General features: G+C 46.3%; 1 protein-coding gene and 1 long non-coding RNA gene across 2 annotated transcripts in view; both read right to left on the bottom strand.

Annotated features, from left to right (window-relative positions):
* maml3 (mastermind-like transcriptional coactivator 3) overlaps nt 1-7,934 on the bottom strand; it is a 75,446-nt gene extending 67,512 nt beyond the window's left edge. Inside the window, exon 1 of the mRNA XM_040186595.2 lies at nt 5,061-7,934. Coding sequence (XP_040042529.2) covers nt 5,061-5,441 — 381 coding nt within the window. The 5' untranslated portion in view covers nt 5,442-7,934. The remainder of the gene's footprint in view (nt 1-5,060) is intronic.
* A 7,220-nt stretch (nt 7,935-15,154) lies between these two features.
* On the bottom strand, nt 15,155-17,932 carry LOC144383371 (uncharacterized). Its single transcript, XR_013450736.1, has 3 exons — nt 17,865-17,932; nt 17,668-17,776; nt 15,155-15,275 (listed from the first exon to the last, which is right to left on the bottom strand). It is a non-coding gene; the product is annotated as an uncharacterized LOC144383371 (long non-coding RNA).
* Between the last annotated feature and the right edge of the window lie 119 nt (nt 17,933-18,051).

Here is an 18,051-nt window from a genome sequence, read left to right as displayed (position 1 = left end):
GACACACATGTTCGTGCCAAGGTCAACGCTCTACATACTCATCCTTGCTGTATGTTACTCAGTGCGTGCGTAGAAGTCATCCGACGGTAGTGGAGAGAAAGACGTTTCCTTTTTTTGTTGTTGTAAATCACCGTGGGTGGTCAGGACCGGGCCACAGTATTTAGAACATTTTCCTAATCGGTGGACACTTACTGCACAGAGTGCTGATAGTCTGGCTCTTGGTGTGTGTGTGTGTGTGTGGTGAAGAGAGATTAAATGAACATGTCCTACGCTAAATGTGCGATGATGAAAGAGACAAACTGTTCAAAAGAGTCATCACAAATGTTGGAAAACCCCCCAAAAAGTTGTCATGAGGAATGTGACACATAAATGCACATCCACTCTCACAGGACACGGCATCTCTGATAACAAGCTCATCTATATTTTACTGTTTGTGTGTGCGCATGTGTGAGTGCATGAGGGGTTCTCGTTATTTACATTTAAGGGGTCCGTTGGGTCAACGTGTCTACTCGTGTTACATGTTTGATCACAGCAAAACAATAAACCGAAATATGTCCTGAAGACATTTGCGGGGGGGGGGAATAGACAATACAGTAAGAACCTTGAATGGTATTTGATGTCTAGTTTGACAGTGTGATCGGCGTTCACATGGTCGGTTTAAGCCTAGCCCCAAGCCGCAAAATACAACACGGTTGTCAAGAGGAGAGAAGACAGGAAAAAAAGAAAAAAGCTCTTGAAACAAGTTGAGCAAATATTTGTGGACTGAAACATGAACCGGGCTTTCTGCCATACCCTGTTGAACTACTGCTGATTACGACCTCCTTAACAGGTATGCTTGTAAGTATGCGAGTACATGACTGAAGATGATTTATTACCAGCGCAATTAGCTCGGAGCTTCATCTAGAAGACGCTCACTTCACTCGGAGTGATTCAAGCTTTCTGGTTCGGAGTGTGTTGTTGCGTCAAATCGGAGGGGCCGCGGCTTCCTGGCTTTTCCAAGGGTCCGCGCCCACCGCGTGTGCGTTCCCGCAGAACGCGTGAACTGGTCGTGGGTGAAAGGTCGTGTGGCCACAGCCGCCGCGCGGCTGTAGAACACCCACAGTTTGTGGCGTGTGCGAGAGGACCGAGGATCAAGAGCGAGGAGGAGCACAAGTGAGTAAGTGTTTTATAAAGTGCGCATGAAAACAGAATGGACGAGTTACAAACACACAAGACACAGCACCTAATGAGTTAAAATCAGCAAGCCTGTCTGTGATGTCACGCGTGTGTGTGTGCGCGTGCCTGTGCGTCGACGTCACGCTCTGCGTGCGCATGGACGTACTGGTGAGTGTCAGCTCCACGCCAGCTCAGCGGTTCAAATATAGCACTTGGGCAACGGTCCCAGTTGATATTAACAAAGCTATGGCCACCAGGACACGTCCACGCTATGTCAGCGCTGCGCTAACGCTGAAACCAGAGACGCGGTGAACAGAGGGAGGGAGGGAGGGAGGAGGGGAAGGAGACACGGAGGGAGGGAGAAGGAAGGCCTCGGATTCATGAAAACTCAGCCGCCCACACTCCGGCCTCTGCTGCCAAGGGTTGAGCAGGACAACAGTGTGTGTGTGTGTGTGTGTGTGTGTGTGTGTGTGTGTGTGTGTGTGCGCGTGTGAGACATTCCTCTGTGAGGTGGATGCCAGGCAGCGAGCAGAGCTGAAGACAGACTGTCCTGAGCTACTGTGTTTCAGTGAACGAGCCCGGCGCACCTCGGCCTCGCGGCCGTAAACTCGTTAGCGGGTCAGAAAGAACAGATGACAAGTCGGCTTTTTAAGCGACGCCGTTGGCACGTCGGTTTGTGAGAACCGCGTCTGTGACTGAAAGGTCACCGGTCTGCGACAGAAGTCAAGAAAGAAAGCTGATTACTCACAAAAGCCCAGTGAAAATAAGACTGTCAGCGCTGCACGTGTTGTGTAGTTGGTTGAAACCAAAAGTAGACATTCAGGCACAATCGAGTTTGACAGCAGGCCCTATTTTCAGAAACGGAAAGTGGTGAAGAATGTGAGATTTTTAGTGTCACTTGATCGGTATCAACATGTAATTTTCCTTTTCATACCCAAAATTCTGCACTGGCATACAACCATCACGTGAAAGAAAAGGAGATGACAAGAAAAACACAATCATCTTTACAACAACAAGGGGGGTGTGCGTGATCCCGCGTGCAAACATGCATGTGCAGCAGGGTGTTTGTTTTCTCTCTCTGTCTGAATATATGTCATAAATAACCGTGGTACACCTTGGGTGGTGCTTCTTCAGTCGGGGGTGGAGACACTCAAAGCGATGGCAATGCATCCTAAAAGAGTCTGCGAGTGACACGCGGGAGCCCACATAAAGCTCACAGGGTCCTCTTACTGCAAATTTCGTGGCTTGGTGGTCACGGCCCACACCCAAACGTATGCACAGAAGAAGTGAGGCGTTTTCACGGTGCGTCACCTTCGGGGTGTGTGCAACTTTTACCACATGAATATTTTAGATGCATAACCGGCCGCGTTGGAAAACGACACTTGATTTGATTGTGTGGAGAAGTTGATAAATACGCAATAAGCTGCATAATTAGTGAGGTCAATCATTTGAGCGAGTGTGAAACTGGTGGTACTGCGGAAACTACATTTCAGGATTTGTGACTGTGATTGTGTGCGTTTGTGTGCAATGAACATAGAGCCGATATCCCCCGAGGAACTGTAATCATCGGCTTTCACAATGTCCCTGCGCGTTGGACACGGTCTGCTTGCCTCTAAACATCCTCCGTATTGCCCCTCCACATAATCAACGGCGTTCGACAAACAGTACAGACCGCAGGGAAGAACTTCTTCATGTGTCAAATAAATCACCCCCCTCGTTGTCGGACCATTAGAAGTTTGGAAGCGTCCACCTCTCCCAGCAGTGGCTGCGTCCCACGGCCCTCGCCATCTGTGTGTGGGCCCCCGCCGGGATTACCCCACCCAGGCGGGCAGGTACCCTTCACCTGTAGCTGCTTGCCCTGACTGTTCCGCTTCAGTGACGGCGAGGAAACGGTGGGAAAGCCGGGACAGGCCCCCCCGGGCGTCATCCTCTCCTCTCTCCATAACAGCGAGCCCGTAAACACAAACACGCGCTTTCCATAATGATAGGCCTGCTCCCCGACCACGGCGTGGCTGCGTCTGAGAAGCGTATGACAGTAGCGAAATCGCAGCGAAAATCACACTGAGCCAGCGGGTGTGGAGCGGGAGAACCGGGTCTGAGGTCTTTCTGCCTCCACCTCCTACAAACACGTCCATTTCCAACCACTTTGCTCTTTCCACATTGTAGACATTCCTGACATTCTTCAAACTGGCCATCACACTGCAGGCTGACCCGCGCACCCACCAGCAGCAGCACACGGCTCACAAGCCACGCGTGTCCTGTCCGTCACTTCAGCTCCGCGTACAACCGAATCTCCACGAGTCAGCACATTTACCATCTGTTTGGGTGAAACGCACCCTCGAGCGCGGCTTCTCGGCGCGCTGTAACATCACCCCTACACGCGGTGGGTGTGATGGGCAGCTCCACGTACGGCGCACTCGGCTTTCCTAGAACGCCTGCTGCTGTAGTGACTGCATACAGCCATCTAGCTGCAGCTCCGCTCCTAAGAAGAGGAAGAGCAAACGCTCGTTTCCTGTCATCCTCCTAAAAATGAAAAAACGACGACGACCCGCGGCGTGGAACACAAGAGGGTGCACGGCTCGGGGATCTCCGTAACGCGGCTGGTCAGTGCTGCGTGCGTGTGAATCTGAGGGATGCCGCCGTGTCTTTAAAGCGGTAATCCGTTCATTGCCGGCCATCTGACGTGCGGTTGGGGTTAAATGTCCACGGGGGCCGCTGTCTAAAACTGGAGCCGGTCAGGCTCGCAGGGCTCCTAAATGACCACCGAGGGCCCAGAAATCAAAAGACGTTCCGATTTTGCATTTCAAATTTAAAAAAAAGGAGAGGAACTGGGCTCATTGCGGCAACAAAGGGGGACAGCGGTGTTGACGTTCCCGGTGTGTCCTTTGGTCTTTTCTAAAGACGGCTGGAGCTCGTCCGCAAGAGTTGTTCATCTCCTTGACGCAACGGCAGCTAGACACCAGGAAGCCTCTCTTTGCAGATCATTTCTAATTTGATCATTTAAAGATCTGAGACTAACCGGTCGTCAAAAGACACTGAAACTGAACTGAAACTGAACAATGCTCCAAATGAACACTGCCCCCTACCAACAGGAAATCACTGGAGCAGTCCTATTAGAGTTGTTAGACTCTATTGGACCTGTATATGTAATGTGATGACTGTATCATTAAGAGGATGCGCTACCGTCATTTGTGACTGACTCTCCAGAAGTTACTTGTTCAGTAACTTTGTGGCAGTCTTTTTTTTGTCTGGTGACAAGGTACTTTCAGAGAGTGGGTGGCAGTGATATGGTGTTTGCAACACTTTGTGCAGTGGCTGTTGATTTCGAGAGTACAAAGGGTTACGAAACAGGCCGGAGAATGAGCAGGAGTGCATAAGAGCCGGGCAGCAAGAAAAGGAGAAGTCGCCTTCTAATTTTACAAGCAAGAGCTGCCATCCTCCAGAAGTTGGGCAGAAGTTTCTGAGATGCAAATCTAAACTTCCTTTGAGCACAAGCAGCACCGATCCTGCTAAAAGAGACTTGTCATTTCCAAACCCTGCAGCATTCGAGACCCCCCCAACACACACACACACACACACACACACACATACACAACGAGAGCTGGGTTCCTTTGTAAACAAAGACACTAGTTGGCACTCTGGTTTGAAAAAGTGAAGTGTGTGTGTTTCCAAAGCGATTGCCAGCAGTCAACGTGTTTTCAACAAGTTTCTCTCACAGCGGTGATCAAGTAGCAGGAGCGCGGCTTGCAGCTCGATGGGGGTCCAACAATTCGGGGACAGAGAGAGAGAGACACGGAGAGTGAGGGGAGAGAGAGAGAGAGAGAGAGAGAGAGAGAGATGGGGGAGAAAGACACAGTGTATACCGATGCGTGAGTGAAAGCTGTCTCGGGGCATATCGTCCTTACCGCTATGAGCGTGTTATTCCTCTGCTCGGCGGAGGAGGCAGAGTCCGGGTCCGGCTGCTTGCTCTGCGGCTGCTTGCTGCCGCCGCCGCCGCCGGCCGACTTCTTGGCTCTTTGCTCCAGACTCCGCTGGTACAGGCTGACCGTCTCCCTGCGCTCCAGCTCCAGCTGCTCGGCGTGCGCCTGCTGGTACCTGTTCTCGCAGTTGACGTGGTGTCTCCGGCAGCCCTCGATCCGCTGCCTCAGCCTCTCCACCACCGTGCTGTGCTTAGGTATGCCCGCCGCCCCCCCGGCGGCCGCCACGCTCCCGGCGGCGGGGTTCATGCCGTTGTTGATGCAGATACCGCCGTTGGGTCCGGCAGCGGGGGAGGCGAAGTCCCCCATCGCGAGGCCGAGCGGCTGCTATTTTGGAGGAACTTTTCTCCCCGTCAAGCTCACCGCCGCCACCTTCTCCAACCTCCACCTCCACCTCCACGCGCCTGGTGTCCCGCGGCTCTCGTGTCCTCGCTGTCCCTCTCGCTCGCTCGCCTCACCCCCCGGCGAAGGGTCCCGGGAAAGCCGGACGGAGCGGCGGAAGGAGCGACCGGCCAACGACCGCCGAAGCGAGCAGCAACCGGGGGCCGGTTTAAAGGGCTTGGAGCCCGGTAGTCATACGTCCAGCGGCTCGGGAGCGACCGTTCCTTTCCCCCGTAGCCTCCTCGGTACTGTTTCCAAACAAACCGCACAAACCCCCCCCCCTCCAAAAAAACACCACAAATATCACCCGGCGCGAGTGAAATGAGAGCGAACAATTAAGCCGCTAACAACAACTCCACTGGCAAAAGAAAGAAAACAACAACAACAATAGCGTGAATGTATGAACATTAGCGGGGACTCTGCGGTCAGACACACACTAACCGTCCCGCCGTGGAGCAGCAGCGGCGGCAGCAACGGTCCACTCGCCGTTTTACGGTGTTGTCCTTTGAGAAAAAGTTTTGCTGCCTGAACCGAACGGGCTCCGGAGTTCCCAGTGAACTCGCATCTCATATGGTTTTGGTTTGAAAGAAATCCCGGTGAAGATGTTGTTGAGTTGGTGGGGGGTGGGTGGTGGTGGTGGTGGTGTAGTTGGAGGGGGAGGTGGGGCGGGCGGGGAGGGGGGGGGGGGGGTTACAAGCACCCTCGGTAGTCCGGTGGTGAGACAACTCGAGTAGACCGTACGGCGCAAAACGCGGATACGGGAAGCGGTGGCGGAAGTCTGTAGTCACTGGCTGCCGCTTGCCACCATCACAATAAGCAGGTCCGCTCCTCCGCCGTGCCAGCGGAGTGATATCAGGACACGAGTCGAGTGAAAACCAGCTAGAGGCTGCGAGGAGCCCGCTGATGGTGCTCAAGAAAACCCGGACTGGAGTCGGGTCTGTGTGTGTCCTCCCCCCCGTAAAGGACCGGACCGATCCCACCTGTGTCGTAGAAAGTTTGATGAAAGGAAACGTTTCTATTTTCTCCCCCCCCCGGCTCGGTCTGTTTTAATATCCAAACCCGAACTCGGTTCCGTTGGCCAGCCAGTTAGCTGACGAATAAGCTCATTTCTTCACCATGTTTCACACGTGTTTCAAAGTATGAACCGCTCCCTTTAACATAAAGACACACAGGCACGTGCACGAGGCCCAATTAGTCAAACATTAACTATAATACAAATTAAATAATAGGTGTCGTAACACCACTAGAGTGGTTAGGCCAGGAAATAGGGCAGTAATACAGACTCTGAACTTTTCACAGTAACCAAAGGATCAAATTGTTCTTTACAGTTGCTTATTATCTCTATGAAGTTATTGTTCAGCTGGATGTATGAAAACACCATGATACTGAAGAACAGTTCTTTAATGTATAGAATTAGCGCTTTATAGTGTTGATATGCTATGTAGTTTAATGATATACGACCATTTAAATTATCTGTGATACCATTACTATGATATTACCTGGGTTTAGTTATAGAAATAAACCATGACACACACACACACACACACACACACACACACACACACACACACACACACACACACACACACACTTTATGTAGAAAATATCTTACAATTTTTACATGGATTGAGAAGAGTGGAGTTTGTGAGGTTCGTCAAAATGTTTTATAACATGATTATTGTTATGATTATCATTTGATTATGATTCATATTGCTGCCTGCGGTTATGTTTTTGAAAGACACCAGAGAAACTGATCATGCAGAAAGTTACACTACAAAGCAGTTACACAACCACAAATCATCGCCTGGGGTCATGCTCACTCAGATCCATTCTCCGAAGTTAGATAATATTCTCTGGATTGTGAAATAACTTGCAATACAGTTACAGTGAGGATGTCAGTCTTTTTTAATGAATTGAATTGAATCTTCTGTTGCTGATGAACCACTAAAAAATTTAAATAAAATGCATTAAGTGATAATAGTTTGTGAAAGTACATACTGCATAATTAGCAATATGTTGTAGGTTAGCAACGCATGGATGAAAAAGTGGGGCACTTCCTTACAGTAGATTATGTTTCTGTTATATTTAAAGACAATAATATAATATGTTTGTCTTATATTTAAAGACAACAGAAGGACACCAGTGTGCTCCAATGAAATGATCGTCACAGTAAAAAAAAAAGAAAAGATAATAGATTTTTAAAAAAGGGTCACTCGGATGATCTTCATGACGACCGTGTTACTCTCATCTTCTTGCATTGACAACGCATGAACTGATGATTTATTGTAGTATAAAAATAATTTGGAAGATGAAATGGTGAGTCTGCATTCTTAGTGTTTAGAAGGATTCTTCTACTTTGATGTCAGAGGCTTCACCAATGGTTCCCAACGTGACTGACTATTCACAGAACGACCTCCCTGCAACCCCCATGACAACAGGTTCCATGTCAATGTCAAGTCCTATCTTATTTTTAAGCTGGGCCAATACATTGGATTTGATGTCTTTATCCTAAGCTGAGAAACATTGTCTCAAGCTAAATTTCAATCATAATTTAGCGCACATCTGAAAACAAAAATCAAATAGACAGTTGGGCGCACGAGTTCAGGTGCCATTAAACTGTTGCTGAGGAAATGGAAGCAACGAGATGAACAATGAGAGCACCAGTCAAACCCCAAACAAATGAAAATATTGTTGAAACCGTGATGGAAGGTCACAATCTCCTCACTGGCCAACACAGAAATTAGGAGATTATACGCTTTATTTTTCCGTTGTTGAATTTACACGTTTCAAGCACATCAGGATTCATTTACTAAGCCTGTTTTTATTCTACAAAGTCCCCTATTGATTTTATTGATAACATCATACAGATTTTGTTTTTATTTCCAGCACTAATAGACGAACAATAACATTTGATTGTTGTCTCACTACTGCCAAGATTATAAAGCAATGTAAAGTTAAATAAAGTCAGGGTTAAGTTAACTGAACCCCTCCTCAAGTAATTGTTCGTTTTGGTGACGCTTTACATTAGTTTCTTGAACGAGGTTCTGTGGTGCAAACAGAAGTAGAACTTGGAGCTGACGAATGGACGAAAATTCATACAGAAAGCAAACCCAATAAATACGACTCATAAAAGCCTAATGAACAAACTGTTTGGTCACTGAGTAAACTGTGATCAGTACGTAACCAACTAACATTATCTCCAAAATGTAAATAAAAGGTCGCTTTCATTCGGCAGTAACTTGACGTCGGCATTAAGAGAATAAAAGGGGCAGAAGCTTTAGGATTATTACCACACTCTTTCTGACAGTTTCATCATCCCCCATCTGCCAGACCTGAAGCCATGAGGATTTTCTTGGAACATTTTGGCTTTCTCTTGTCTTTGTAGACGGAGGAAACGCTTTGGTTTGGGTGTTGTTGTTCTGGGTTGAGCGAGGAGATGCATCCCCTCCCACCCGGCCCCTCCGGCCCCGGGCAAAAACTCGGCTCGGATAACGTTTGCCGGTGCTATTTTCTACGTGCTCATCGTGCGGCACGCCAGAGAAGAGATCACTCTCCCAATTTCAGCCCGGTACTTACAGAATTTAAATTCAACACTAGATTCTTACACCAATGATTCTCATTTTTGTGTCTGTACGCACTGCGGCCTGTCACTTTGTCCGTATACATATGAGACGTCAAATAAATGGGTGTTGCAACCCTGTAGATAATTGTTAACAACTACATAGTTACCCTGATACTTACCACCTACTGGTGAGTTACCTCTGAAAATGTAGATAAATTCTTGCAACCCCTTTGTTCTCTGTTCTGTAGCATCTGACGCTAATGCTAGCATCCTGGAACCTCAATCCTGGAGCCACAGATTCAGATTTTTGATATACTTGATTGATAATCAATGAGATTTGAACAAGCAAAGATGCATAAACCTGTCTTTCATTTACATCTTATAATCAATGCATATTGCCGCTTGCTTTAAATCAATCGATTTTGGGCTATGAACAACTTTTAAGAATACGTCAGTTAGCTAAATTACAGATTTCATGGTAGCTTATGATTTATACTCAGTGTTAATCAACATCACCATTCCTACAACCGCATCCTGCACAAACGCTAATTTTGTATCCTTAATTTTAATTTATTTTCCATTGAAGGGCACTGTTACTGTGATTTCCACCTCCGATCAAAATTACTGTGGTTCCCCTTTTCTGTGGCAAAGCATGTTTTCCTAAGTAGACCTATTAAATAAATGGGTTTTTGGTTTAACAACAAACACGATGAAAATTAGTGTTGCTGTGGAAACCAAAATAAATGTTCATGTTCCATTGACCTGGACGATGAGAGAAAAGTAATTTAACATTGTGTAAATGGCAGAACATTACTACACTGTCCTTATTTGGTTCTATTTGGTTTATGTTCAAGACAAAAGGAGCACATCACCAGATCACCAATGTGACTTCATGCGAACCCTTGATTTCTTAGTTGCCACATACAACACAAGAGACTCAGCTGGGGTCCACAGACGGGTTGGTGCGCGCGGCTGTAACTGGTGCTCCGGTGCTGCTGCCCAACCTGGCCGGCTCAGCTCGTCAGGAATGAATGGAATGTTGTTTCACACAAACTCACACACACACACACACACGGCGCACAAACCACTTTCTTAATTACTTGCTTCGGTCAAAATGTGCTATGTTGTTGTTGATGTTTCCTTTCCCTCTCCCTGCAATATTATTATCAGTTTTACTTCTTCTAAAACCTTTTTCTTTTGAAGTGCCGTGGAATTGTTTTCTTGCATGGGGGAGGATGTCTGTGGATGCTTGAGGAGGAGGGGTCATGGGTGTTTCGACTGCGAAGCAGCCATGTTCATGCTAAATTACAAGTTTCCCTCCATAGAAAAAACTCACGTCTTTCATTGATGTTATGATGGAACGCCAATGCTACAATGTGAAAAGGTATGACAGCGCTACATTTAACTTTCAACACTTTCACTTTGCCAGTTATTAAACAAGGGGGTGGTTTCTGTGAGGTTAAAGTGATTATTCAAAGACGTTAATAGCAGTTTTCACTCGATCTGCGGCGTGTATTTAAACCGAAGCACAGAATATACATTTCGCTCTTCGCTCTTGAACAAGGGAGAGACGCATTTATTGTCCTTTCTCACCGCCGTGCCGGTTTGTCTGCTCACGACGTTTAGCGTGGGAGGTAAAGAATGAGTCTACACAAAAGAAACACCAATGATACAAACATGCTCAGGGTGGAGAACCAAGCGCTCGGAGGAAATATTCAACAGGGCCAGCAACCGTGTCTATTTTGCTTGTGTGTCGCTTTCACAGACATCAACAAACAACACACAAAAATAATCAGGAAATGTGCTAAAGCTAATTTGAGGATTCCCTCCCACACTCACTGGACCACTTATCTCCTGCTCCTCTTCGGTTTCCCGTCCTCCTCTGCGCTCACCACGGCGACTTTGTCAGCGTCTGACATTCAGACAGCGCCGTTCGCCCTGTGGTGACCCCCGACACACGCTCAGTGATTCCCAGGTGGGAGAACGGGGCTCTCCCACCCTGTGGGTTCTTCCGGAGACTCCCTTCCCCGGAGTGGCAGAGAGGAAAAGGGAGAGAGGGAGGAGAGGGGAAGTTGCTGGGCTGTTGCACTACACCGCCTGTCTCTGAATATTTAATGCACACGGCGCTGCCTCGGAGAGCGAGATAAAGAGAGAATCGGGGTGGTTGATGAATTGATGAGCCACGGGGAGGGATGAGGCACGGACGGGTGAGAGATAGGGGGAGTAAAAGGAAGAGGGAGACACAGAGGGAGCCAAGATACAACCTTGTTCAATTAAATCCAAACTGTGTTGATTCATGGTTTTGTTTTTAAAGCTGAACGCCACATTTAAACGCGCGTACGCGCTGTATATTAATAAGTATCACCATCCTGAATAACTACTGTATGAGATAGTTTGTGTGGAATATATCAGACGATCTTTCTGTCCTCAGAAAACAAGGAAGCTGCCAAACTTGAAGATGAATCACACGTTCCATCATCCAGACTGGACCCTTCGTTATCTCCATATGACATTATAGGAAGCTAGCAGGTCTGGTTTTAAGTTTGATGTTCATGTTGGTCTCATGGGAAATTGACAAAAAAAGATTTTGAGGGAAAATCCTTCATGTATAAATCAATGTGACGACACTCACACACGCTGAAGGCTGGAGGGGAGAATTATATTGTTTCCTGCCTGATCAGCTGTTTTGGAAGAATAGAAGGCAAAACTAGAGAACAGTTTAAAAACTAGACGAGTATTGAAAAAGCCCGATGGTGGAAATAATGTACACATTTATTCAGCACTTGTTACCGCCGGTTATTTTACAGTAAAAGAGGAACATAGAAAGAAAAACAAAAGAAGAATGTGTGTGTTAAGAGAACAAATAGACAGAAGCTAGGGGGTGGACTCCACAGCAAGCAATACAAACACACACACACACATTCATGTGCGTGCAATGATCACAAAGGATGCTGGGTAATTATGCTAATGATCCCATAATGAGATGCATAAGCCCTCTCTCATTAAGGAACGACATCTTCTTTCCTTTTATAATATGTTAATTTCTGAAGAACCGTGCACATGCTGCTGAGGCAGCCTCACACACACACTAACACACAAGCAAACACACACACACAGGCGAAAACAAACACACTCACACACCTGACTGACACATCCTAACCCTGTGTTCACACAAAAACATACACAGGCGTAGGCCTACACCTTGGCAAACACAAATCCTTACAACACACACGCGCACACACACAAACACAAACACAAACATGAGGTTCTGTTTGAATATTTGAGACTGATATCATGATGCACCAAAAGAAACGATGTGTATTACGTGGCTGCCATAAACAATACTGGGACATCAGCTTTTATGGAAAACAAACACACTCACGCAGGTGGAGAAAGACGCTCACATGTGTGCATGTACACGTGATGCAACACGTCGTCACACAACAGCTCGTTGAAAATCCTTCTACCAACGCAAAAGATAATAACAATTTACTTTTTTTAATCAGGTGTCAGTTATCACTTGTTACAGTGAAAGAGTCAAAGAAAGTTTCTTCCAACTTTCCGAAAAGTAGAACTTTTCGGGACCACAAAGTGACACAACAGCTGCCATTGCAAAATCTTCTTTACTTTTAGTTTTGATCAGCGATATGAAGATCATGTTTTGGGTTAAAGTAACATCGTTACATAACTTAATCAGCTAGTTCAGTAAGAAAGCCACATGAGTCACCTTTGCTTTGTCTTGGGGGAAAGGTTCTGTGCACATTTGAACTCTTGACTCTGCAGACGTTCTCTATTTTGTCTCTTCATACTACGTCACGTGACTTCCTGAACGCCAGCGCCGCACATCCTGCCTCACGATTATTCAGCTATGCATGAATTCCGGTGTATTATTTTTCCTACACGTACGTAACCACAGTAAATGAGACATTCTGTTCAAGTACAACACACACACACACACACACAACCCGGGCCAGACCGTAACAATGAATAGAGGGTGTTGAGTTGATGGTACAATTGAATGATTACTGTTTGATCCAACCAAAGCTGTTTTACTCATTTATGTATCAATACAACTAAGATTTAAGAGACACACACACGAACACTGGCACATAACAATGTGTCTGACTTCTAAATTTAGATCACATTATGTGTTCATGGCTTCATGACTCCATCGAGACATTCCGTGTCCACACATGTCAGCCGGAGAAGCACCACAACTGACTGGTGTCAATAACTCACGCTCACTCGCACACACACACACACACACACACACACACACACACACACACTGAGTCATATCCCTTAATGAATGTTATTTCACACTTTCTGGCTATGTCATGGTGACGCAAGGCGAAAAGAACAATTAAAGAGGTCTGTTTTGTCCCTGCAAAAACTGAAAAACAAGGTGACCCCACCTTCTGAAGCCACAATCCGTCATCTGTTTGCTGTCATGTTTTTTTTTAAGTTCATGTTAGTTGAGCGTTCTTTCCCATTTTTGTTGCTCACATTTAGTTGCGCAACATGAAACAGACTGGTGTTACTGCAAAATGCTTGGCGTCTTTTAGCCGTTCACCAAAGCGGTAGCATTGGTCACATGCAGCGAAGGCTTCATCCCTTCCGCTCGGTAAGAACGTAAAGCAGCCGTAATCAATGTATGCACATTGAAGAGGGAGTAAATGACTGCGTGAAGGATCACTCTACTCTGCATTTCTATTATGCTTCATGGAGCGTCTCTCGGTTGGATATTTTGGTTCACAGCAGCTGAGCGGACCCAGCAGATGATATGCTACACAGAACCATCTGAGAGGCTGTTACTGGGAACTGGCAGGGAAATGACAGGCCATTTAAAAAATAAAAAATACTTAGCAGGTGGATCGGATGAACCATCTTCCAATCAAATTCTTACCCAAATCCTATCGGGAGAAGAGCGGAGGACGTGTGACTAAACACTATTGGCTGTTCGACCGAGTGAAGCATTCAGTAGCTCACGTGTCAGATATTTCCCGTTATGGAGACCGAGAACAGAGCTTAATTGGATTAACGGGATTTGCTAACAAGTTTGCCGTACCACCACCTAAAATGCTGATCTGATGATATGTCAATTTTGTGTTCGCAGCTTGTTTTTGCTGCCCTCGAGTGGCTAATATTATGAATAAATGCAGGTTGAATCCTTTTGGTGTAAAGAGGAGACCTTGTGTGTTCTATGTGTCCCTCTCAAAATCACAGTGATAACATGGATTTTTGTGTAGTACACACAGTACGCAGATAGACGTATTTTATTCTCTCCCAGTGGAACAGCGCGTAGCAAATTCCTGGAGCCTTTTAATGAACACCTAATTACTCTGATTCAATCCCATTTACGATCACTGGCACGCAACAATTTCACACATGACAATTCATTTTATTCAAGTCATATTAATCATGTTACAGGAGCATTGGAAAAGAAAGCAGCAACGTTATTCATGATATGAGAACAGTCTCGGGGCATAAAAAGGTCCCATGATGTCTGCTAATTAAAAGATAATCTGCATGCAAAGAAAGTCGCAGTGTGTGGTAGTAATATTTTGTGTTAAACTATCCAATGAACTGATCGCATTACCAATTCTGTCAATGTAACGTGTAAGCTGTGGGCCACATATGTTTGCTACAGCTCCAGCATGCACAGAAAGTTTGTGTTACTGTAACTCTTTCGCCACACGGCCTCTAGTTAGATCTGCATCGTCTAAACTCTAAACTGTGTGTTTTCTCCCCATGTGAAAAAATGAAAACGTGCCGTGCTGCATGCTATATGGTTGGTGCACAGTTTCATTGCATGACTCTGGGAGCAGGTAAAGAGACTGCTGCTACAAACCCTCCACCGCTGACGAATCCACTGCTCCCTGTGACACACAGTCAGAAGAGAAGGCAGTTAAAGTGTGCAGGCGACTCCTCCACTCACTCAAGAGTGTGTGTGTGTGTGTGTGTGTGTGTGCGTGCGTGTGTGTCTGCTCCCCCTGCAGAGTATGTGTGAGTGGGATGAGATTGAGGCAGGGTGAATAGAGTGAGGGAGAAGGGGGAGGTGAAAGGGGGGAAACATGTTGGGGAAGATCGTAAACTAACACTGTAGCCTTTCATGGCTGCGTGGAAATCCCGGAGTGGACTTTTTCCTGGAAGGGGAGGAACGGAGGGATGGACGGAAAGAGGCCTCGTTCGCCCGTAAACTGGGGAATATTTGAGCAGAATTACGTCAGTCAAATGGATAAAGCAATATACCCTCCCCCTCCCCCCCACACACACACACAGTGCAACCCAGCATCTTTATTTTATTTCAATGTTTTTAGTGTCTTTCTAAGCGTGTCCCTGATGAGACACAGCTACTTGTACACAGTTTGGAAAGTTACAGATTCGTCTCTCTGATAGAGAGAAGGATTATTACTCCATGTCTTTCTCGCTTTACTCTGGAATGAAAACACAGGTACATTTTCTTTCTTGGTTTATATTCCCACCCCATAAAAAAGGGAATCAACTGTTACAATCAGAATAAAAAGTGGTCACTGTGTCCACCCTGATATGTTGAACTTGGGAAGGAATGTTTGTACTCGCATTCTATTTCACTATTCATTGGAGAGATCAGAGAAAACAGCACGTTTCCTCATTTCTTGACTGTGTCTCGCCGTGTTGTACAAACTAATTACAACCAGGTAGTGCGTCACATTGAGGAAATGACAGAACATTTCTTGTTGTTTTTTACAACTTAAAAAAAACCTACAATGTCATTGTTGGCTTAATGTCTATAACATGGAGTTTGGATTTTGGATCCACCTTGGGTGTGTTTGGCCTCCTCTGTTAGCCTTGACCTTTACTTCACACCCACGGGGGGGTTTTCTTTTTACCAAAAGGCAGATTTTCACAGTTGGACTCATTCATACATGATCTCTCTCTCTCTCTCTCTCTCTCTCTCTCTCTCACAAACAAACACACACACTCACACACCTACTAACACACACACACACACACTTACAGACACACACCGACTGTAGGGAGACACAAAGATGCTGATGTGCTCAGTACCAGTTTAGCTGCAGATGGGCAGATGGAAGAGTGCTCTTTTTACAGTCTCTTCTCCTCCCTGTGCGTGCGTGACTGTTTTTGTGTGTACGTGTGTGTGTGTGTGTGTGTGTGTGTGTGTGTGTGTCCATGTGTGTGTGTGTGTGTCCAATGCCTAGCATAACACTGGCAGAGCGTTGGTGCCAAAGTGGGCATCTGGTCTGTAGACTATCACAGGGGAGAGAGGGGAGAGAATAGTAATGCCAATGTAAACCCTCCCCCCCTCCTCTCTCTCTCCCTCTCTCTCTCTCGGCAGCTAATAGTGCTTCTGATCTTGTTCTGGTTTCCTGCATGTCGCTGCTTAGCAATAATTAACTACTCACATATGTACACAGAGAAAGAACAGAACGAGCACACTGGTTGGAGATTTTGACAACATACACTTGCACATTTAGTATACAGAAACAGAGAAAAATGTACAACACACAAACACACACCCAGGGGCCGTAAAGGTCCGACACTGTGCGTCTCTCATTGGCTTGACTTCCTGTCAGTATGAAGCTGTGGTGAGTGTTTCAGTTGACTGCTTGCAGGTTGTGTTGAGGTCAAACTCTCTCTGGGGCCCAGAGTATCGCAGGTGTTAGAAGTGACCAGTGCGCACACACACACACACACACACACACACACACACACACACACACACACACATCACTAATAAATGCACACCTGGCTTTTTCATTCAAAGCATCTAAACAGGGGAGCCGCTGCTTTGGTGTCTCCGGGGTCGATACCGTGTGAGTGGTAAAGCTGATCTGTGGTCAGCAGCGGGGCTAAAGGGGAGCCAATAAGGTTTGGATTATCAGCACACTGTTACTGTGGCTGCCCTTCCCCCTGGAAATAGCTCTCATAAATGCCATTGTCTTCCTGGCTTTATGGGGCCGGTGAATCCTCCGCAAACAACACACGTTCGCACACACACACACACACACACACACACACACACACACACACACACACACACACACACACACTCCCACACGACGAAACGTAAAGCAGACACACTGATCCTCGAGGTCACTCAAACAGCATAGAGCATAGACGGAATGCAGCACCGGCAAACGTGAGCGTGAGCCCATCCGCACACGTACAAACACACAACACACGCGAGGACACAGAAAAAGATGAAAAACAAATCATCTGTCGGACAACAAAATCACATGCTGCTGTAATTCATGCTATCTGCAACATATGTAAGTTGTTATTTAGAGCCGGCTTGACCTCAACACCCGATCTGACTCGCCTGTTACTGTCCTTGTTTCTCTTATTATGCTATATTACATAGTATTTCTAGGCCTTTACACTATCATTAGGTGAACATCTTTGAGCAGCATTTGAGTTCTCTAGCATCACCATTCATCTCCATCATTCAGTGGTAACAAAGTAGAAAAACGGGATGATTGAAGTCCTCTTTTTACCCAAACAATTGTAAAACCACATCGGCTTGAGTTTTTAGGATTTTAAACACAGGGTCCTCTCCTGAAGATGTAGATTGACATTTTTTCCTACTTAGGTTGTGCGGGGACCATTGGGCTGTTTCCATGACGACTGAACAAACTCCTTCACTCAAACATGCCACGAGCTGCCAAGTGCATCTTGAAGTATCCTTTTGTGTAGCCTGTTTTCCACAAAACATACAAGATCAAAAAGGCATCACAGATTTACATTTTCATTAAAATCACTAATATTTTATTGTATTGTCTTACCTTCAACATGAAGCCATAGACCACGAAGGCCTCAGGACTTCCTCGTTGCTCTGTGTGTGTGTGTGTGTGTGTGTGTGTGTGTGTGTGTGTGTGTGTGTAATCTGCACCGTCATTGCAGGTCGCTCCCAGATGGAACCCAATCTGCAGTGTTCACCTTTAACCAGCAGAGTGCAGGCTGCTCCCACAC

Source organism: Gasterosteus aculeatus, chromosome 9 (assembly GCF_964276395.1).
Source record: "Gasterosteus aculeatus chromosome 9, fGasAcu3.hap1.1, whole genome shotgun sequence".
Classification (NCBI taxonomy): Eukaryota; Metazoa; Chordata; class Actinopteri; order Perciformes; family Gasterosteidae; genus Gasterosteus; species Gasterosteus aculeatus.
The sequence above is the reverse complement of the archived record's forward strand: the minus strand, read 5'-3'. Positions and strand labels throughout refer to the sequence as shown.